The 23,750-nt window shown below is 35.7% G+C and overlaps 1 protein-coding gene and 1 pseudogene across 1 annotated transcript; both read left to right on the top strand.

The window, feature by feature from the left end:
* The first annotated feature begins 1,356 nt into the window (after positions 1-1,356).
* LOC114539641 lies at positions 1,357-3,397 on the top strand (annotated as a pseudogene).
* Positions 3,398-15,153: 11,756 nt separating this feature from the next.
* Positions 15,154-23,512, top strand: LOC114539639 (the record flags this gene model as incomplete). The annotated part of the gene is made up of 3 exons (XM_028560254.1): positions 15,154-15,235; positions 22,948-23,098; positions 23,394-23,512. Coding segments are annotated over exons 1-3 (339 nt in total), but the record flags the coding sequence as incomplete, so codon positions are not given.
* Between the last annotated feature and the right edge of the window lie 238 nt (positions 23,513-23,750).

Here is a 23,750-nt window from a genome sequence, read left to right as displayed (position 1 = left end):
CGTGTCTTTGTGCCGAATCAACAATGTGTCCTTGTGACGTATTTACAAACAACTAAACTATATTTACATAAAGTGCTCACGTAACTGCTGCACGCGGAACTGGCGGCGCTGCGCGGGGACCTACAACATTATGCAAACGCATAAACCTGTGAAAGGCTATTACACCTTTGCTTTAACTTCAAAAAGTGTTTTTGAAAGAGTAATTTGAATTTTGGTATCAAAAATACACACTATATTTATAAAGTATAAAACTTTTAGCCGCCGGTGTCGACTGCAATTACAGAATGAAATAACATTTGAAGTTTTTTCTTTGTCTGTGAAGATTTTGTACTGTTTTAATCGTTTGAAACTTCGATTTTAAATCGTTACTTAATTGCTGGCATGGTATAAATATAATGCAGCAAAATTGAACGGGCAATGTTTACACTAGCTTTATGATTATTTTTGTATTGAATGATGGAAACATTAGCTATAATATACTCGGTAAAATATAATAGGACTGATTTGAGTTTTGTGTCATTTCATAATATAAGTTTAGGTCAGGGGTTGCGAGGTCAAATAGCGAGGGGTTGCTGCATGCATGTATTTCTAGTATAACTATAATTACTCCGGCGTCAGCGACGGAGTTGAAAATTCGCCCTGGTTTTGTTTTGTTGTTTTTTTTGTTTTTTTTTTTTTTTTTTTCGTCGTCGCAAGTCTGAAATGGCGGGAAACATTCTAGTAATTAAAGTGTGTATGTGACTGTATTTATGTACGTCCCAGTCTTATCTCCTAAGAGTTGTGGTGCACACCTTTGGCTAATTTTCCGATGATACGGCAATTCCTTCAAGAGGAACAAATAAACCGTTGTTTTCATGCTCTTCGATTAAGTTTAGATTGAATTGGAGTAAGAATATATTTAATACATGTAGATTCTGGTCCTATTTTAATAGTATCGCTGCTATTTCGCCGTTTAACAAGATGATGTGGTCGTGTATGGGCGCGTTGACACGTCGTAGTTTGCACAGGATTGAAGATATAATATATAAGCGCGAATTCCAAAGGCTAAGTGTGAGACAAAGCGAATGTATCATGCGGTTTGTTTACATTTTCGAACAATTGAACTTCTATACTTTTTAAAGTACGATGTGCTGCTGAATTTCGCGATCGAACATTTAGCTTCGTAAGGCATCTAAATGCGAATATGAACTGTATTGTTTATGTTCAGAAGCTCTATATTAAAGACTGGCACGTGTGCCGGAGTTAACGCCAGAACAGGCGTCTTGTTGTTAATTAAACCATCTCTTTAAATTAGTACTTTATTAATAGGTAACAGACTTTGCGTTATTCTGTGTAATCGCATAAACGTTGATTTAGATGATATACACTCGGAGGACTGATGGAGTAGCAATTGTGGACATTGATTTGCGAACATATACGATATGTGTAATTTGTTGTTTTATAAAGAAGAAGGGATGTTACAATAGGTTATGTAAAAATGTTAATAAGTTTATAAGTATGTATGAATTCGTAATTAGGTGTATTTGGTGTATTTAAGCTCGTGTATTTGTCAGGACATTTATTATTAAATTAGCTCGGTTAACAGCGAACTAAACAACGCGCACCCCACACATTACACGCACTTATTTCAGTGTTCGCGCATTCTCAGGCAAAATTCCCACCTCTTGCCGGCGATCACTTTGTCTGCTGTACGATTACATCGCTGGCTGCAAACTAAATCGGCAAATTAAACTTGTTGGCATGTTCACACGAGCAAATAAAACTTGTCAAAGAAAAACTTTTTTAGAAAATATTTTATTGTACATACACATGTGCAATTGCCAATTAAAACTTGTCATATAAAAACTTGTCATAAAAAAATTGCTCGTCTGTAAGAGGCTTTATTCGTTGAAGGCGAGGTGATTATCGGAGAATATACATCGGGCTGAAGTTTAAGCAATTGAATTGTTTCTGTCGAAATTTGAACCAGTAAAGACTGGTTGTGGTATCAGCAACGCGTATTCATTAACGGTTGAAGCTGAAAGTTTGTATTTCATTTAGAACATCAGCAAATAATTTCACTGTCATATGGATTTTAATTAGGCAAACTATTGTGTAAAACCATTTCACAAAAGGAAATGAGCAAAATTATATCTGACCTAAGTTAATGTTTCGTCACCATACTCGGGGATTTAGTACCTTTGTTTTGATTTAATTGGTTGCAATGTAACAGAGCTATATATACCTTGATAGAATCTAAATGCGTCCAAAATTTATAGGTTGGTGGATACAATAATCCTGGAAAATCGTGTTTCGACATTTCTGAACGGGCAAAAACCACATCGTTGGGAAATGGAGAATACTGGATTAAATTGGATGAAAAAAAACTAAAAGTATACTGTGACATGAAAGTCGATGGAGGTATTATTTAGTTTTAATTTCTACTTTGCAAAATGGTGCTATCTTCCTAAAATTTTTCCTGGGCCCCTCGATCTGAGGAAAGTGCGCAAAGAGTAAAAAATTTTTTAAAAGCTTTAAGAAGAGACTGGGAAATTAAGGCATGCTGACATCTTAAGCAATCAAGTGCTTTCCTATTGAAGCTTCGTAAACACGTTCAACTTTCGTCTAAAAGAGGCTTAGGTGCTTTTTCCTTACAGGACGGAGTTCTCTGTTTTTACAACCCATTATCAGACCTAGTGTGTACTTTTTTTCTCATTTTAACAACATTCAGAAGCGCTTGAACTTATCGAAATTGAGAGAGCTAATGGATTTTGTCTAATTTCGTAGGTGGTTGGACTATGGTGAGCAACCTTGTTTTGAAACAGCCAAAAGGAATGAATTGGACCCTGGCAAATGATTATCAACGAATCAGTGAATACGAAAAACAAAAGCTCGCTCTCTCGACAGAAGCTCTTCGTGACTGGGATCGAAAATGTCTTTCAATCAAATCAGATTTTTCTGTCGCAAAAAGATTCCAGGACGAATCTTTGATATCGCTACAAATAAAACCAACAGTCTTGGTCAAGAAGTTATTAAGTATTTTACTACTCAGGCAAACACCCCTTCCAAGAGCTGTGGATCTTATTATCGTTTACCTGATGACAATTCAATTCTAGCCAGTCAGTGTTCTCAGTGGGGTCGTGAATCAGATACCTTTTATGTTGGTGAATGGCATAATGCTCATCATGATCATCAGGAGTTTTGGAGTGTCAAAAGTCGTTTGTTTAATCATACCGTCTTTGTTGGTTACAAAGCTCACTGGCTAACTAGTCAATCATTAGAGCGTTGGGAATGCGACGATTTTAAATTTAAACCGAACTCAAAATACACATTTATCACACCAACGATTTTTGGAAGATTTTCGTTCGATAAACTGGCGTCTGTAGTAGACTATATTTTACAAATATCCTTACGATAATTATATGCATTTCAGTGCACTTAAAGTTCTATTCTAATGTATATTATTATGCATGATGTACCAGTCAGAATTTATCATCCTCTAGATGTTTGACGTTATTTTACTTTCTATGCAATAATTTAGGAATAAAATAATGCGGATATTCTGACACGTAGAATTTCACTGTAAAATTAATTTTGAGTGGTAAGACTCACTTGTTGTATTAAATTGTTTTACACCGGCAAAATTTTTCACAGGCTAAATGCAAATTTTTGCACAAAATAACTATACGCACTAGTCATAATTATAAATACGAATGAGTTCGCAAGAGTGAAAAAATACCCTTCGCGAGTAGAGGTATTCTAGTCACCGTGATTGGGAACAAAATGAAAATATTGAACAGAGTCACTCGTATGCGCAGTTACCATAATAATTTCTCCAATTCGGTTGAGGAACTTCTTAAAATATGCATAAAACTTTGGGGTGTAATTATTTAAGAGCAATTAATAAAATTGGCGTCATTTTCTCGAGTATTACCAGTAACGTTTAATTGCGAGAAGCAAGATTGAATAGGAGAGCGGGGGGAGGCTCTTAAAAAGCTAGACAACGTTTGCTAGCGATCAGATCACTTCATGATTTGATGTGAAATTTTGATTCATTAAAAGGAAGTTAAATATCAGCCATTATACCCCAACGTAGGGCGTGAAACACTTGCACTCCATTTCTGAAAAAACCGCGCACTTTTTTAGAAAATACGAGCGTGTGCTTTGCCGGAGTCATTGTAAATCACAAACAGACCTGTTACGAGTATCTTTCTGAAATTGTAAAATTTATCGTCACTTAATGAAAGCTACTGTAAATTATTAACAGCATTAACATTGACACCGCGCTCATCTTGGGGTTACAAATGACTTTGTTTACATGTGACTAAAACACCGAAAAATGATTTTTACTTAGACTTAGACTACGTTTGTAGTATCTTGTTCTCAGCCGTGAATCACTTTGGTTCAATGTTTATTAGGGTGATTTAGCATATGGTGTGAGCGTCAAAGACAGCGTTTAAATGGCGAATAATGTGGCATGTCCATGTAAAGGACATGTCTTTGTGATAAATCTGCCTATTCTACAACTACGACGACGAATTGTTTTTGAACATTTTGGATGGTAGATTTCATTCCTTCCTCAATACTTACTATAGCATGCAGATTAATCAATTCAAAAAGCATGCTGGAATACTGATACTTTTTTTCTTGCGCTCTGAATTCATATTTTAGCGTTTCCTGCAACTGATTGGCTACGCGAGCGGTCCGTATGAGGCCGTACGGACCGCGCGAGATTTAAAAGCACAAAGCCAACGCTAAAATATGAATTCAGACCGCAAGAAGAAATAAATCTATTATTTACCAGTTTAGTCTGTCCGTATCGGGAAATATTTCCCTCGGTCTCAAAAACGTTGGGGAGACCTTGGGAAGTATTTCCCTATACGGACCTCTAATCTGGTAAATAACATATATAACTTTAAATAATAAGTACAAAATGCCTGCATTTATCAGATAATGGTCTGTTTTAACTCGTCAAATATTTTCACACTACCTAAATTAAATCCTATAACCCTATAACCCTATAATCCTAAATATAATAATATTATATAGATTTTTTTCATTAATTCCTGGTTCCGTTTTCGTATTTAGCCTACAACGGTTGAGTTAATCACATGCATTTCCTTAGATCCTTTTTGTTTTTCAAGACTGTGCATGTTTTCATTGCACTCATTCCCATTCTTATCCAGGCATGCAAATGCAATATTTCGCAGCCAGTTGTTCGTATATCATTGCTTCATGTTAAATTGTTTCTTTTTAACTTTCAAAGCTAATAAATGAATTAAGTTAAAATAATATTCTTCGAACCCTTAATCCTTGTTTTAATAATAATCATATCCGCCAAATAACCTGTTGACTTGCATGATTTTTGTAGAAGAATTCATTAAAGAAGAAATAATCTGATAATTTATTAAATTTCTAATCACCTGTTCATATTCATTGTGTTAATCGAAAATTACAAACTGGGCGAGGCTGGAAACTTGAATTCATTTTTTTAAAATTCCGTATTCTCATTCAAAACCATTGATACTAATTCAAAATATCGATTTTGTTCTCCTTTACATGGGGTTAAATGCATTTTAATTACGCGGGAGATACTAAAACTGTAGTCACTGCGCTGCCGGGACTGTCGACTGTCCGACACCCGTCAACTGGACACAATAGTGAATTGTCTAATTAGTTCAGTTATAAAGATTTTCATATGGCTGTCCATTAGTTTTTTTAAACACCCGTACATGGCGACACTATTATTGTAATGCCAATGTTTTAAAATCGAAGTTGCTATAAGCCCCCTTATAATTGTCGTAATATCCGAACTTACATTTATGCCACTTTAACAAAATTCATCTAATAAACTTGAGCAAATTGTTATTAATTCATGAAATATAAATAGACCTGTTATTAATTTCCCTTTAAAAGCAATATATAACTTGATTGTGTTTATTTTCACTTGTGGCGGTTTGAATTAGGCTTTGATATAATAGCTAAACGTTAATTATGAGCATTATTGCGCAGCTATAGCGTTATAGCACAGGAGACTTTTATTTACCTATTTCCCATGCCATTTGCGGACAGGAAATCACCGTGTAATTTCAATGACGATCAAGCCTAGGCCTTTTACCGCCACTTTTATCTTATTTTTGCTTAATGCTGCAAATATTAACGCTAACAGTTGCTCCCCGAAGAGTTACGACGTCGTTAGAGAAGGTGAGTTATTGCTGCATGTTTAACTAGTTGCTAGTTCGAAAAGAAAGAGATCCTTGAGGCGATTTAAGGTGTTTAATACAGTCAATAATTGTGTATTCCATTTTTTATCCCACGAACATAGACCTAAATATAGTAAGGATTTTCTATTTAATAAATTCTAGGGGGTTCATCATTACCCAGTGGTGAAATAATATCGAGACACAACGTAACATCTTCGGTGGTCATGTTGGGATGTCACACTCACTGCAAAGACGAAGAAAAATGTGTTGGTTTCAACTACAGAACAACAAAAAATGTTGAGAATTGTCAACTGACAAACGTCACCAACAACAGAGGCGACTCAAACAAAGGAGATTGGATATTGATGAGGGATGCTGAAGTGGTATGGTAAAATTTTAAATGGATGCATAATAGAATTTAAGCTCTAAAATAACCAAGGTGCTGTGTAGAGATGCCTTTGTATAGCTTTAAAGTAACTGCTTAAAATATGCATAAAACGTTCGGATGTAAATATTTAAGAGCGATTCATAAAAATTGGCGTCATTTGCTCGAGGGTTACCTGTAACGTTTAATTGCAAAAAGCAACATTGAATAAGAGGGCGGGGGTTAAAGAACTAGTGAACGTTTGTAATTGCGATGATTATTGCAAAATTGTTCTGAACAGGGCTGAATTTACCCAAAATAACTATACGCACTAGTCATATATATAACTATGCGGAGGAATTCTCAGGATTGAAAAAATTCGCTTCGCTAGTAGAGATATTCTAGTCACTGTGAATGGGAACAAAAACTTGAACAGAATCACTCACATGAGCAGTTACCAGGATAACTTTTTTGATTCCTGGTCTTCCAGAACATAAGCGCAGGTAATCAGCCTAACAAAATTGCCCGATGAGCGTTCTTTTAATCAGAGACTAAAAATCTTAAAATGTATAAAATTTGAATATTTAAAGCATTCAAAGGTTGGTGGATACAACAATCCTGGTAAATCATGTTTGGACATTCTTCAGCGGACAAAATTGTCATATTTGGAAAATGGAGAATACTGGATTAGATTGAACAATAAATCAGTAAAAGTATTCTGTGACATGAAAGCTGATGGAGGTATAATCATAGTATCATACATATTATAATAATAAACTCAGATATGGTATAAAGGGAAATTCAGATTTCGGGTGTAACATCTCCATTTAAGCGTACATAAAAAAATTAAAGAACTTTCAGTTTTTGCATTGTCAAAATTCTCGGTTGTAAACCATGAATATGAAATCGACGGCGTCGGGGCATTAATCTTTTGTTGCGGTCGAAAATTTCTACGATCAGTAGTTGAATGAAGGACATGAATTTGCTCTCCATTAGCACCTTCCGTTTTTGGCCCACTCATGTTTTTGCCTAAATAATTACGTTTTCAACTCTCGCCATCGTGTTTTTTTACGTCAATTTCTATGATATCGCTACAATAATTTTTATTCGGTATAAAGGTCGGTCCACAACGTGAAAAACTATGCAACGGAAAGCAAATGGATGGTATGGAGGAGGGGGGGGGGGGGGGCAGCAAAGTAATGCTAAAATAACTTTGGATCAGGCATATCGATATTTTTTCGTGACAAAATGTCTTCTTTCTAGAGACTTGCAGTGCTTTTGATTTGTGCACGTAACGTGACATGGAGCCATTTTTTCTCTTTAGAGTTAAGAAAGATTTAAGGAAAAAAACTAGGTCCTTTTTTAAGGAGTCATTTTGAGTGAAAGCGCCCCCCCTGCATAAAATATAAGGCATGTTATATTAAACCTTATAAGCATGTTTACATATTGCCAAAATTATTTTTTAAATTTGCCAAAATGCTAACAAGGAGGTGTAATAGACCTTTCCCCTTTTAGCAGCACGCGCGCAATGCATGACGGTAGTTGATTATCAAAATTCATTTTAGTTGTCATGGCGCAGTGTTCGGAAGTGATTTTGTTTCAAAGGGAATCTTGCCGATTTTCAGCTTTTTTATTTCAACGAAAAGTATAACGCTTGTATCTTGAGACAATTATAGCTCCAAGCGATATGTACAGGGAAAAATAGAAGGGATCAGGGGTGGTTTTAACGAAAAAAACGGCTTTCCGAACACCAAGTGTGAACAGTTTATTCGGCGAAAATGGCCTTCGAACACGGTTCCATGTCACTTTTAAGCGGTGAGTCTTTGTATTATGTAGCGATCGGATGATTATTTTGATATGTACACAATCTCATTTATGTTATATTTACGCATGACCATTTTTGAATCCGTTCACACATTTTCTTCGCTATTTATTGTTGACTGAATCATGGCATGTGCCTTCGATTTTCGGCTATTATTTCGTTCATATATAACCTTGCTTCGGGTCGTTTGGCTTTGTCTGTTTTGGCGCGAAAAATACAAACATTTGTGACCGGTGTAGCAGTTTTAGTCAACAGCTGTGATATTTTCGCTTGTTACCTGGAATTTTACTTGTTTTTGTCTTGCAAACCTTTGAAAGTCGTGGTTCTTATCTACTCGTACTTGCCAGCAGTAAAGTAGGTTCTTATAAACCATTCTAAAATTCGAAATTAGTTGTATTTCTAGTTAAAAAAATCGTGTCTAAAATCGCTAAATATTATAAATAGTTAATATTAACTTAGATAGTTTTTAAATTTAGTTGAATTTTTAATATTAGGTAGAATTTTTTTAAATTGAATTAATAAATAGAGTATAATATTTCATACAGATAATTTTATATTAATATTTTTAAGTAGTAAAACTATAAATAAAGTTATAATAATAATAGACATAAATATATATCTGGCAAAAATGGGAGATGAACCTAGCACCTCAAAAAATGCAGACAATTCTCACGTAGAAATTCAACTGTGGACCAGGGATCTCAGTTTACTACCTCCATTTACTTACAATAAACTTCAAATACACCTGGGCCTGGACTCAACTGGCACTAAGAAAGACGAGAAGTTAGGCTATCGTTTGTTTAAGGAAGGATATGTTAGCAATGTTCAAGTAAAGCCCAATGTTCCAAATAGTGCAGGCAGAAAGTCATTCATATTAAAAGCAACAGTGCATGCATCAATGAAAAAGTTGAGTTATGTGGTTTATGTACACTTGGATCAAATAAATGGTGACGTTATCCGTGGACATTGCTCATGTAAGGCAGGCAAGGGAGGTCAATGTAAACATATTGCGGCAATGTTGTATCAAATTATTGACTATGTACAATTAGAGATGTCAGAAGTGCCCGATGTTGTAACCTGTACCCAGGTTTTACAAAAATGGAATGTACCATCTGGACAGATGTCCAATCCCAGTGATACCATCCTTTTTGAAGACATTGCATTTAAAAAAGCCTCCTATGAAAAAGATTCAAGTGCAAAGCGAAAACATAGCAATGAAAGGGATGTCAGTTTCAACCCGACACCTCCCAATGGTGATGTATCTCAAAATGACATTAAGAAATTGGTCACTAATTTGCAATGCAAAAAAAAGGCAGAATATTTAAGTAACATTTTACAGTCAAACAATTTTCAACCTGTCCTTTTTGAAGAAATCCACAGCAAACTTCCCTCAAAAAAATGTCACAGTGAACAAATTCCCTGCAACCTAAATGATTGTCATGTGCGAGATCAAACACTGGAGAATTTAAAACATAAGAAAATTAACTTTGCGAACATTCCTGCAGAAAAAGTAGTTCAAGCTTCTAGTTTAGAAGTAAGTCATGATCAATTCCTAGAAATCGAGCGAAACACACGTGGACAAGCCTTGTGTGATAGGTGGTACATTGAGCGGAACCATCGCATCACAGCATCAAATTTTGGTTTAGTAATCAAAAGAAGAAAATCAATTTACCCCAAGTCGATAATTAAAACACTTACAGCCGGTACTAAGTCAGCATCATGTCCTATGCCTTGCAAGTGGGGGAAACAAAAAGAAATAGAGGCATTAAAGCAATATGTTTCATACAAGCAAAACAGTGTTGATGTCTGTTCACAGTGTGGGTTTGTTGTCGACAAAGCATCGCCTTGGTTAGGGGCCAGCCCAGATTTCCTCATCCATGATTCAGGTGAATCTACCTCTGCACTAGGACTTGGAGAGATAAAATGCCCATACTCTAAGCGAGATTGCACAATAAATGAGGCTTGTGATGACAAGAACTTTTTTCTTACTAAAATTGGTGATAAAATATTGTTAAAAAATAACCACAGTTATTACTATCAAGTGCAAGGATGCCTGGCCATACTTGGGCTTAACTGGTCAGATTTTGTTGTTTTCACAAACAGTGATTTGCATGTTGAAAGAATTTATTTTGACAAGGAACTTTGGGAGAAAACCATGTTACCACAGTTATCAGAGTTCTACTTTGAGTATATAATGGAAAAATGAATGTGTTAAACTTATAACATGCAATTTTTTATATTTTGTGTGCTTTAAAGCATTCTACAACTGAATTTGAAAACAAAATAATCAGCAAACATTTGTACAAACATCAGCACACCATATGTTAAGCAAGCTTAAGTGCTGTTTCAAATTCTTGAAAATACTTCATGTACTACAAAACGCCTAACAAGCCAATAACAATGTTACCGTTTCTACTTCTTCTCAACAATTAATGGGGGTAGGAACAGTGTCAAATAAGTGCAAATTGCCCAAATCTTATCCAGGTCTTTTGCTAGTGTTATTGGAACCACTTGGTGTAAAATTCGATAGTTTTTTATTCGGGAAATAGCCCTTTCAACATGGACCCTAACTGATGCTATCTTCCTTGTGGTCAACTCCTCCTCTAGGGACAATTGTTCCTTTCCATCAAGAAAAGGTGGAATGTTAAGAAGGACTCCTTGTGGGAGATCACTTTCAATATCAAAGCCTCGGTCTGCCATGATTTGATCCCCAGGTTCTAGTAGTTCTAATATTCCACAATCTTTAGTTATTTTTTTATCACTGATTCGACCAGCATATAAGGAGGACACAAAACTAGGATATCCGCTTGGGGAAATTCCAATCAACCCTTTTGCTGTGTTATGATTTTTATATGAAGAAAATGTAGCTGACTGACCCCTGCAGGAAGCTGGGCGCTCAATAAATAATTCTGTGCAATCTAAGACTACTCTGGTTGCAGGATATTTTTTCTGAAGCATTCCGGCATATTTTTGTCCACAAAATCACGGCTTGGCCAAATTTGGTAGGGCAAGTAATCTTTGGTGCAAAAGGCTACCCATGTAATCCAAATTCTGGAACATGTGAGGTTGATAGAGCAAATCTGTGTGCCACATCCTCCAACAACAACCCACAGCGCATTCGGCTCAGCACCATAAATAGTTCTTGTTGGGGAGATAATATCCTAGCCTTGCCATGCTTTGTTTGACTTGCAGAATTTAAAGTGGTATTAGAACCATAGTATATCAAATTTTGACATGTGGGTGAAAGATATTCAAAAAAGGCACTAAAAGTTGCATAGTCAGGAAATCCAGTGTAAAACTTAAAATCATGGTCGCTACCAATAAATCTTTCTAGCCGAAAGGCACATTTATCAGCAGCTTCAACCTTTTTCTGCAGTTCCTCACACTTTGTTTTTAGAGTGTTAATTTCTTCTTTCATTTCCAACTCGCATGAATTCATGGGTGAAATAGTGGTGTCATTTGCTTTACTCACATCTATATCTTTGTTGTTAGTGGATGATGTAATTTCGATTTCTGGGCATTCTTTTATATGAAAAGTTTGTGAAATATCTTGTCTAAAAAGCTGCCTTCGAGCTTTGACATTCTGACGAATAGTTAACTCAGTAGGTATGTTATTTAAATATGTTTTTTTCCCTCCAGGAAAATGAGTTGAACATACTCTTGTGTTTTGACCAATGCTCACTAGCCCTTTTGTTTTCAGTAGTTTGACCCATTTTTTTTGTAAAGCTTGATCTTTGGGAAGCTTGTGGAATGAAAGTTCTGGATTCTTTATATTATTATTTGTGCAATGAGGAACACAGCAGTTGATTCCCCCACGCTTTACTTTACATGTGGTTTCTACCTGAGAATTGTCTGCATTTTTTGAGGTGCTAGGTTCATCTCCCATTTTTGCCAGATATATATATTTATGTCTATTATTATTATAACTTTATTTATAGTTTTACTACTTAAATATTAATATAAAATTATCTGTATGAAATATTATACTCTATTTATTAATTCAATTTAAAAAAATTCTACCTAATATTAAAAATTCAACTAAATTTAAAAACTATCTAAGTTAATATTAACTATTTATAATATTTAGCGATTTTAGACACGATTTTTTTAACTAGAAATACAACTAATTTCGAATTTTAGAATGGTTTATAAGAACCTACTTTACTGCTGGCAAGTACGAGTAGATAAGAACCACGACTTTCAAAGGTTTGCAAGACAAAAACAAGTAAAATTCCAGGTAACAAGCGAAAATATCACAGCTGTTGACTAAAACTGCTACACCGGTCACAAATGTTTGTATTTTTCGCGCCAAAACAGACAAAGCCAAACGACCCGAAGCAAGGTTATATATGAACGAAATAATAGCCGAAAATCGAAGGCACATGCCATGATTCAGTCAACAATAAATAGCGAAGAAAATGTGTGAACGGATTCAAAAATGGTCATACGTAAATATAACATAAATGAGATTGTGTACATATCAAAATAATCATCCGATCGCTACATAATACAAAGACTCACCGCTTAAAAGTGACATGGAACCGTGTTCGAAGGCCATTTTCGCCGAATAAACTGTTCACACTTGGTGTTCGGAAAGCCGTTTTTTTCGTTAAAACCACCCCTGATCCCTTCTATTTTTCCCTGTACATATCGCTTGGAGCTATAATTGTCTCAAGATACAAGCGTTATACTTTTCGTTGAAATAAAAAAGCTGAAAATCGGCAAGATTCCCTTTGAAACAAAATCACTTCCGAACACTGCGCCATGACAACTAAATTACTAAAATGAATTTTGATAATCAACTACCGTCATGCATTGCGCGCGTGCTGCTAAAAGGGGAAAGGTCTATTGGCCCAACATATCTTCAATTTTGTAGGTGGCTGGACTCTGGTTAGCAATCTTGTTCTGAATCAGCCTAGAGGAATGGATTGGTCCCTGGCAAATGACTATCGACAAATTAGTGAATACGAAACCCAAAAGCTTGCTCTTTCAACATATGCTCTTTATGTCTTGAGATCGAAAATGTGGTTCAATCAACTCAGATTTCTTTGTCAGAAAAAGAATCCGGGACGAGTCTTTGATATCGCTACGAATAGAACCAACAATCTTGGTCAAGAAGTTATTAAATATTTTACTGCTCAGACAAACACCCTTCCCAAAAGCTGTGGATCTTATTATCGTTTACCTGATGACAATTCAATGCTGGCCAGTCAGTGTTCTCAGTGGGGTCGTGAATGGGGAAAATTCAAAGTTAATAAATGGCATCATAGTGGATATCATGTCCATGATCGTTTATTCGATCATACAGCGTTTGTTCCCGCCAAATTTTACTGGTTAATTGAGAAATCAGGTGGTCGCTGGGAATGCGATGATTTCAAATACCCAGCATCGAAAAATGACTTTTGGAAAATTTTTGTTCGCTGAAATGCTTCGATGCCGAATTAAGATGTAACTAAGGAGCTGTTTATATGGAGCGAGTTATCTCGGCTAGACGAGGTCATTATAATTATGCAGTTTTCACCTTACGTAGCCGGGATAACTCGCTTCATGTGAACAGGCCCTAACAGGATTCATAACGTTGCATTTTGTTGACATTACCCAAGTACGAAAATAACTAATTATTAAAATAATTATTAGCAAACGGTCTTCCGAGGTTTTGGCGTCTTTTTTGGGGACGCCATGGAAAAAGAATCGAGCGGTTTTGTTTGGGCACTTTGTTGTGTTCGATAGTTGTAACGTTTTTCACCTGATACCAGTGTTCTGTCATATAGATATTTATAAGTAGGTTGTCCGTGTATATATGTTACTAACCAGTACTAAGTAATTCATGTTTAACTGTGTAATTCTCGTGTATTTGTATTTTGCACCGTTAACCTTTAATAAACCATACAACAACATAATATTATCTGGAATGACCATTGAATCTAACATCTGGTAAACAAGAGTTATAGTCTATTATAGTCTGATAAATTGAAATATTAATTAGGCTTAGGCCCCGGCCCGACTTTTTTAGTTTTGTTATTTGATTGAAAGAACGCATTCCTCCTGTATTTACTGGCATAATAAGCGTGGGGGCGAAAGTATTTTGGCAGAATGTTCAAAGAGAATTTTTGAAATTTACTCCCACTCTTATGTGCACCCCTGTCAGGATTTGGTGACTTATTTGTGCGGCTTAAGTCACTATACTCTCACACGCCATAATCAGTGCTCTTCTGTTAACGCGACGTTAATTCGCTTCCTTCCAAGCCAGTTTCGTGCCTACTATTCACCTCTATCAAGTTTCATTTGCAATATAATTCTCAAGCAAAGACGTGCGGCTAGTGCAAAGTTAATTATTAAACAGTATTCGGATGTTGCGTTACACGACAGCAAACGTGGTCTTATGCAGGCATGCTCATAATCAATGGGAAAATGCAAACATAGAAGTATTTAAGTAAATATGACAAAATATTACACATACGGCACCCAAGTACACTGATCAAGCTTATTGTGTCAAGTTGCGCATGAATTCCACATTCTCATACTGAAAAAATATAGAGGCATCTTCATAATTCAATTGCTTCACCAATATTTTGCAATTTGTTCATAATCATACAAGTTAATGTTTAAAATAAGGTGTCGTCATTCATTGATGTTTTCCACTTCGTGCATTCTTTCGTTGACAACCTCATGCATGTATTAAGCGGCAATGATTGCACCAACTGAGTTAGGAATGCACTGCCGTTGAGCCTAAATTGTTTTCTTTTTGTGTGTTAACTTACTGTTTAAGTAGGTTAAATAGTAGGTTTAAGAATACCCATGATGTCCATTTCGTGGATATTCGCTGTGATCTTATGCTTTGTGGCCTTGAGAGTGCATGGTCATGGGGTAGGTATAAGTCCTAATCTCTTATTCTACTCAGAAAAATAACATTGGTTATTTTAATGGTTGTTTTAATCGTATTTTCATCTACAAACCAATTTATATTCAATATCAATTTTACGTAATTATACACCTTATTCGCGTTAGCCAATAATTATTATTTAGCTAATAATACAACTGCTATGACTGGTCCTGCTGAATATTGTAGTGTTCAAGACGAATCCCTTCTTCTGGGAATGAAAGATAATAAGCAAAAAAATAAGCCCGCTTCCCGGGTAGTATTCAGTTGGAGAACGCTTGTCCCGACATCAGTTTAGGCTGTTTACGGCTACAGGGTGTATAAAAACTGCAACCCCTACGTATAAAAGACTGCAACCCCAATAATTCTTACGGGACTGCGATTTTTTGTTGTTGGTTTGCCAGTGTGCGTTCAACGAACGAGAAAATGTTCTGAAAGCAAGCAAAGGCCACAGATTATACCGCAATTCTTCCCCGCACACGAGCATTTTTTTGTCACCAATTTGCTACGATCTACAAGTTCGCATGTAAGTTCCGTTATTGTGCCGTGTGCGGTGAGCTTTAGATTCACATTACTTTGAAATATTAGCTTGGCGTTTGAACTAATCTTATCGTATGAGCAATTGTCATAATTCAAACAGCCCTTGTGGCAAATTCTTGCATAAATTGTGAACAGAACACACTCATTCCATAGAATTTTTGAGAACATCGTAATTTTTATAATGACATTTAACAATGCGTTAAAAGAAGATGGAGGCGAATTAATTGAGAATGGCCAATGGTTCAACCAATTTATATTAGCGTGTTCGTAAGACAGGAATATGTTCTGTGTACCCATTGTACACAATTCAATTATATGAAAGCATTTTAGGAGATAAAGTAAGCAAGGGTGATGAGCCGGGTTTATGTCAAATGTCGGATGTCGAACCATGTCAACAATGCAACCACCTCAGTCGTCGGTATTTAAAACAAGAGAGATATTGACAAAGTACTACCGACAATGGTTGTCTTGCAAATACTAAATACTTGCATTCCATATTCAAACCCGGATGATTTTATAGCGAGCGGTTGCTTCTTGTTTTGTAAGGTAATATAGCATATAGTTACACACTATAGCTATACCATGACCAACACTGGCAACACAACATGCAATATTCAGTTCACTAGTACTTTAAATGATATGTTCCTATTTATATCTTATCTATTATTTCTTGCCAATATAATATAATGTTTTGTCGGGCTAAATCACTGCGAAACCAGAGGGAAAAGCTGCATCTGTATCATTTCATTTCATTTCGTTTAGCGCATGCTTTTCTTTACAGGACTCGTTTCGATACGAAATATTTTTTTTTTTCGGAAAAAGATGTATAGCAAAATATATTTTGCACAGATTTCAGCAACATTGTCTCAGTTTCTATCAACCGTGCACACATTCATACCATAATCAGCGCCTTTCTGTTAACGCCACAAAATTCCTTTCCTTCTTTGTCAATTTCGTACCTGCTATTCAGGTGTATCATTTTTTATATGCAATATTTTCTAAAGCTTAAAGACGTGCATGCGGCTAGTGCAAAATCTTTAATAAACAAAAATTGGATGTTGCGTTACGCGACAGCAAACGTGCTCTTATGCATGTTCATAATCAGTGGGAAAATGCAAATAAAGAAGTATATAAGTAAATATTACATATTAGTATACTTTAAGCCTTAAAATGGCCATTTCACAAAGGTCAGATGTGTATGATGAATTGTCAAAAGATTGCAGAAAGCGTATTCAGAAGAAAAATTGAACTTATTTAAGATTTTGCGGTACAGAAATGGACAATTGTGAACCAGAGATTAGATTTTCGGGTTGAAACGTCTGATAAACATCAATTTCTGGGGTGTCACACCCCACCCATGTACACTCATAGCTTGTTCTGTCAAGTTAACCAAGAATTCCACATTTCCATACCGAAAATTTATAGGGATCTTCATCATTCAATTACATAACCAATATTTTGCAATTTGTTCATAATCATAGAGGTTAATTTGTAAAATGGTCATGGGATAAGTATAAGTCCCAATTTTTTTTATGTTGCTCATAAAAATAACATTGGTTATTTTAATGGTTGTTTTAATATATTTTCATCTACAAATCAATTTATATTCAAAATCAATTATATACGTAAATATACACGTTAATCACTTTAGCCAATAGCCCCGTTTTTACTACACTCAATTTATCGGCACAGCACGGCTAAAATTGGTACCCGTACTCAATTTTATAAGTGTTCAGGCTACCAAGACAAAGGCCGAGCACAGATGAAATGGGCACGGGTACCCATTTTTGCCGTGCCGTGCCAATAAATCGAGTGTAGTGTAAACGATGCTAATAATTACTAACTAGCTAATACCACTGGCCCTGTTGAATATTGTACTGTTCAAGACAAATCCCTTCTCCAACTAACCAGTAGGAGTAAAAAATAATAAGCAAAACGAAATAAATCAAATTGTCCCGACATCACTTTGGGGCAGTTTGGGCTGTTTACGGTATACAGGGTGTATAAAAAACTGCAACCCCAATAATTCCCAGTGTGCGTTCAACGAACGAGAAGTTGTTCTTAAAGCAAGCAAAGGCCACAAATTGTACCGCAATTCTTCCACGCGCACGAGCATTTTTGTTGTAACCAATTTGCTACGATCTACAAGTTCGCATGTAACTTCCGCTATTGTGCCGTGTGCGGTGAGCTTTAGGTGAAGATTACATTGAAATATTAGCTTGGCGTTAGAACTAATCTTATCCTATAAGCAATTGTCATAATTCAAACAGCCCTTGAGGCAAATTCTTGCATAAATTGTGAACAGAACACATTCATCGCAAAGGAATTTTGATTAGCCGGATTTCTGTGAAATGTCATCTGTCGAACCATGTCAACAGACAACAATCAAAGTTGCAATAAATAATTCACACGAGCTGAAAGGGATATCTGATGTCTCGTTTTCCCCTAGCAACGAAAAATTTTAATTCCCCTTGTTCCATCCAGCGAGTGAAATACCACAGATTTGTAATTTTTGATTGCTTAAATTATCAAGTGATATTAATTCCTTCTTTAGTATATTTATGACTCGCATGCAACACCTCGTCGGTATTATATTTAGAACAGGAGAGATGTTGACAAAGGACTCAGACAACGGTTGAATTGTTTTTGTCTTGGAAGTACTATAAAATACTTGGATTTAATATTCAAATCCGGATGACTTTATAGGCGGACACTTCGTGTTTTGTGAGTTAATATAGTCACACACTATAGCTATACCATAACCCACACAACATTTCCATGTACAATTCACTAGTTTATGCATTTGTATACTTCAAATGATATGTTGCCATTTATCACAGACAAGAAAAACTGAACTTAACCGGCAGCTACTCTGTGCTTTACTCTACTTACTATATTTCCGAAACTTCAGGCTATATGTCGGAATCGTGGTGGCGTTTGGCGACTTTGGTCCCCGTATTATCTGATTTACATGAAATAAATGAGTAATTGTTCAATCGCGAAATTCAGAAGCACATCGAATTTTAAAATAGATTTTCGGGTTAAAACGTCTTAATCACTACTTTCTGCGGTATCATGCACTACCCATCCAAGTACACCGATAGCTTGCTGTGTCAAGTTAACCATGAACTCCACATTTTCATTCTGAAAAAATATAGAGGGATCTTCATAATTCATTTCCTTTTACCAATATTTTGCAATTTGTTTATAATGATAGAGATTAATGTTTAAAATGAGGTGACGTCGATATTGACGTTTTACACTTTATGCATTCTTTGGTTGACAACTTCATGTATGTATTAAACAATGATTGCAGCAACTGAGTTAGGAATGCACTGCGTTGAGCTCAAATTGATTTCTTCAGTTTGTGAATTTAACTTACTGTTTAAATAAAATTTTCACCGTAATTTAGTTATTATCTATTGAGTCCTGCGCAGAATGAAGATCAAATTATTGAGGTTACGAACCTTGTGCAATAATTCATTGTTGAGATGATAAAGATAATTTATTTCGTTTCAGCAAAAAGCTTATTTTTAATACACTTCCTACGTATTTATATTCTGCCAGCATTAAACAAAACAATAAGTTTGATAGTCAACATACAAGGGCAGAGAACTGAATGAGCAAAATAGTAGGTTTAAGAATAACCATGATGTCCATTTCGTGGATATTCGCTGTGATCCTATGCTTTGTGGTCTTGAGAGTGCATGGCCATGGGGTAAGTAAAAGTCCCATTTTTTTATGCTGCTCAGAAAAATAACATTGGTTATTTTAATGGTTGTTTTAATCGTATTTTCATCTGCAAATCAATTTATATTCAATATCAATTACACGTAAATATACACCTTATTCATGTTAGCCAATTATTATTAACCAGCTAATACAACTGCTATGAGAACGCTTGTCTCGACATCTCGACATTCGACTTTATTCCTTTGTATTTGAGCAATTTATTCCACATTGTTGCAGTTGAGAGCTCTGGAACAAAAGTAAATGTCCATTCGCGCGAAAAACATCGCTAGTGGAAAACCGGCTTTAGGCTGTTTACGGCATACAGGGTGTATAAAAAGCTGCAACGCCAACGCATAAAAAACTGCGACCCTAATAAATCCCAGCGGCCTGCGATCTTTTGTTATTGGTTTTGCTAGTGTGCGTTCAACGAACGAGAAAATTTCTTAAGCAAGCAAAGGCCAGAGATTGTACCGGAATTCTTCCACGCACATGAGAATTTTTGTTGCAACCAATTTGATACGATCTACAAGTTCGCGTGTAACTTCCCTCATTGTGCCGTGTGCGGTGAGCTTTAGATTCACATTAATTACATTGAAATATTAACTTGAGGTTCAACTAATCTTATCGTATGAGAAATTATCACAATTCAAACAGCCCTTGTGGCAAATTCTTGCATAAATTTTGATCAGAACACACTCATTGCACAGATATTTTGAGAACATCGTAATGTTTATAATGACGTTAAACAATGCGTTAAAAGAAGATGGAGGCGAATTAATTAAGAATGGCCAATGGTTCAACCAATTTATATTAGCGTATTCGTAAGACAGAAATATGTTCAGTGTACCCATTGTACACAATTCAATTTTATGAAAGCATTTTGAGAGATAAGTAGGTGGGGGTGATGAGCCGGGTTTATGTCAAATGTCGGATGTCGAACCATGTTAACAATCAAAGTTGTTATAAATAATCCACACGAGCTGAAACGGATATCTGTAGTTTCGTTTTGCCCTAGCAACGAAAATTTTAATTCACTCTCTTCCAGCGGGTGAAATACCACAGATTTGTAATTTTCTATTGCTTAAATTGATGTTAATTCCTTCTTTCAATATATTTATGACTCGCATGCTGTATAGCACTTTTATTTGTACGTAATGCAACCACCTCGTCGGTATTTACAAAAGGAGAGACATTGACAAAGGACTACCGAAAACGTTTGTCTTGCAAATACTAAATACGTGCATTTCATATTCAAACCGGGATGATTTTATAGCGGGCGGACGCTTCGTGTTTTGTATTTTAATAATATATACACTATGAACACAACATGCAATATCCAGTTCACTGTATGTATATGCATGTGTATATACTTTAAGTGATATGTTCCCATTTATCACAGACAAGTAAAACTGAACTTACCTTGCAGCTACTGTTTGCTTCTCTCTACTTTACTATATTTCCGAAACTTCAGGCTATATGTCCGCCTCGTGGTGCCGTTTTGTCCCACGTATTATTCCATCTACAGGGTGTCTCAAAAAAACGCATGCAACCACTCATGCATGCGTTTTTTTGCATGCAAGAATATTAATATTGTTCGGGTTTGCACCACAGTTCAGCTAACAAGCTATTTTCAATTCCCAGAGGTGCTTATCTATTGTACTTTAGAGCTGTATTAATGTCTTGCATATTTAAGTTGTTGCGTTGTTTTTGAGACACCCTGTACAGGAAGTAAATGAGTAATTTAATATTATTTTAATGTAAAAAAAGCGACAACGAAACACAATAATTGCGTAATCTATACAATTATTAATTTCTTATTAACTGAGAAATATCGGGTCGAGGTCGTTTTGAACAGACCTAGCGCGAAGAGCGAGAAGAGGGAGAAGACCTCGTAAGCGAGGTTAATAAAAAGTTTATTGTATGGCATATTTTGAATATAGATATCACTATTGAAATGAAAATTTGCATGCCAACTAAATGAATACAATAGCTTATATAGTTTTAACTTTTCACAGGATTTTAAAAGTCACACAACAATGCCATTAGGCTATTTATAGTTTTAGTTTTCACTGAAAAGCAAGTATATTATGATTTTTCACTTTGGTTAAAAGTAATACAAGAGTAGCTGAGTTTCACAATAACACTTCGCCAGGTTGGCATTAATAACAATCAATATATTTGTAATTAGCATCCTAGATGAAGAGATGCATAATACTGTATGCACGCTTATGATGTGGATAATATATACTAACAGTTGTTCCTTTTAGGCTCAAGACTGTTACTAATAGTTTAGCTATTCAATGAGTCCATAGTTCCCCCTTCTCTCCGTTACCCTTGCCTTGAATCCCCTGTTCCCCGGTCCCCATTTTCCCGTTCTCGCATTCCCCCATTCCTGCATTCCCCATTCAAGCATTCCTCCATTCACTATTTTAAAGATAGCCTACGCGAAAGTAATGGAACGCTGAAAATTCTTCTCCGCCAATCACTGAGCTCCATTTCACCGGAGGTGACGCTTGCATGCCATATAATAAAACAATGTAAACAAAAGAGCGGGAAAATTTAATGCTGGACTGGAAGTTGCAAAACCTTATTTTGTATATTATTACGATATAATAATCGAATAACAGGGGATGATTTGTCATACTTTTTGACATCGGTGTCGTCAAAAGCGAAAACCAGATCAAAATTTACCTATTTCAACAAATTTTCGAACATTGCTTGAAACGCAATATTTACTCGCATGAGCTCAAATGCATCACATATAAATTAGCGCTTATATACGCCCTGATGTAGGTCCTTACTAATTCTTCTTACACCTTTTTTAAGAGGAAATTCTCCCTAGTAGATACATGTTTTTTTTAGATTGATATGTTGCCGATTAGCTATGATATTCACTTCAAATTGAATGCAATTCATTTAGTATTCAATATTACACTTCAAAGCGACCTAATCTATAAAATATTGCCAGAAATGCAAACGAAAACGGTTTACAGTGATTAGTTCACTGTTCACATTTCAGTGTTGTTTTGTATAAACATGCATGATGATATGAATCATCGCATCGCCGACAATAATATTTCAAAATGATAGAAATATCTATCAGAACTAGCGGATGGGGAAGAAAAATCTTTGATTAGATAACATTTTTTAAAACTTTTAAGTTATTCTTCCTGCTATGCTAAGCTAATCAATTTGAGCTAAAAAAGTGTGGTATGAATGTGCAGTCACCATAGTAAAGAAAACAGCAGAAACACTCAATGATGGAAAATGGACGATTTTTGTAACACAATAACTAACCAGGTTTTAACGCTAGAACAATGGAATTGATTTTATTTAATTTTAATATTTTTACTTTGGATCTGAACGTCGAACAAATAAAAATTTTGCAGTACTTTTTCAGCGATTTCATTGATTGTGTATTTTACAGAAAATAAAAGTTACAACGGAATCTAAACTTGGCCCATGCAATGAAAGAAATTTTGGGGAATTAATTTTGGTCAATGATCGTAAAGGAAAGAACACTTTATTGGTCTGCAGTAAAGATGAAGGGAAATTTGGATGGAGTACGACAAACGATGGTAAAACGAATTTTATTTTTTAATATTTCAGGAAAGACAAAGTCGATCCGTGTATTTTTAGTATGGAAGTACGCGGTTGGGAAGATACACTAGACCAAAGTTACATCAAACACGAAAAGTATGCAAATTTCCCATAATATCACTTAGAACGCATATCTCGAGAAACCAAGCTATTTCTGTATTACGGATTTTGCAAAAAGTTGTTTCGTATTGGGAGGCAATAGTGTGTCATTTGCATTTCGCGTTTCATAATCTAAGTACTTACAGCTATTCCTTTAATTTAACTTTACCTTAGATGGTCAGACTGGAGAAATATCTAATCCAGGTTACGATTGCGTGTCGATATTGCATGCTAATCCTGAAGCCGAAGATGGATTTTACTGGATAACACTGAACAACAGAAAACCAAAGAAGGTATCTCAAATATCTAGTTGTGGCAACAGTACTGCCCAGAAATAATCACTGAGGTTGCGGTTCGCTTGCGGTCGACCGATAGAAAAAGTAGCCTACTGCAAGGGAAAAAATACCTTTGCGTAGGCCGTTCGCTTTCGAACGAAATGTTATGAACAGGTGAGAAGGACAATACAATATCCAAATCGAAAAAATCTTAAGAAATGTCTGCCAGACCGAGTTAGGCCGAGGTTTAACCTCC

This window comes from Dendronephthya gigantea, unplaced genomic scaffold, assembly GCF_004324835.1.
Source record: "Dendronephthya gigantea isolate DGI-Jeju-01 unplaced genomic scaffold, DenGig_1.0 000210F, whole genome shotgun sequence".
Taxonomy (NCBI): Eukaryota; Metazoa; Cnidaria; class Anthozoa; order Malacalcyonacea; family Nephtheidae; genus Dendronephthya; species Dendronephthya gigantea.
The sequence above is the reverse complement of the archived record's forward strand: the minus strand, read 5'-3'. Positions and strand labels throughout refer to the sequence as shown.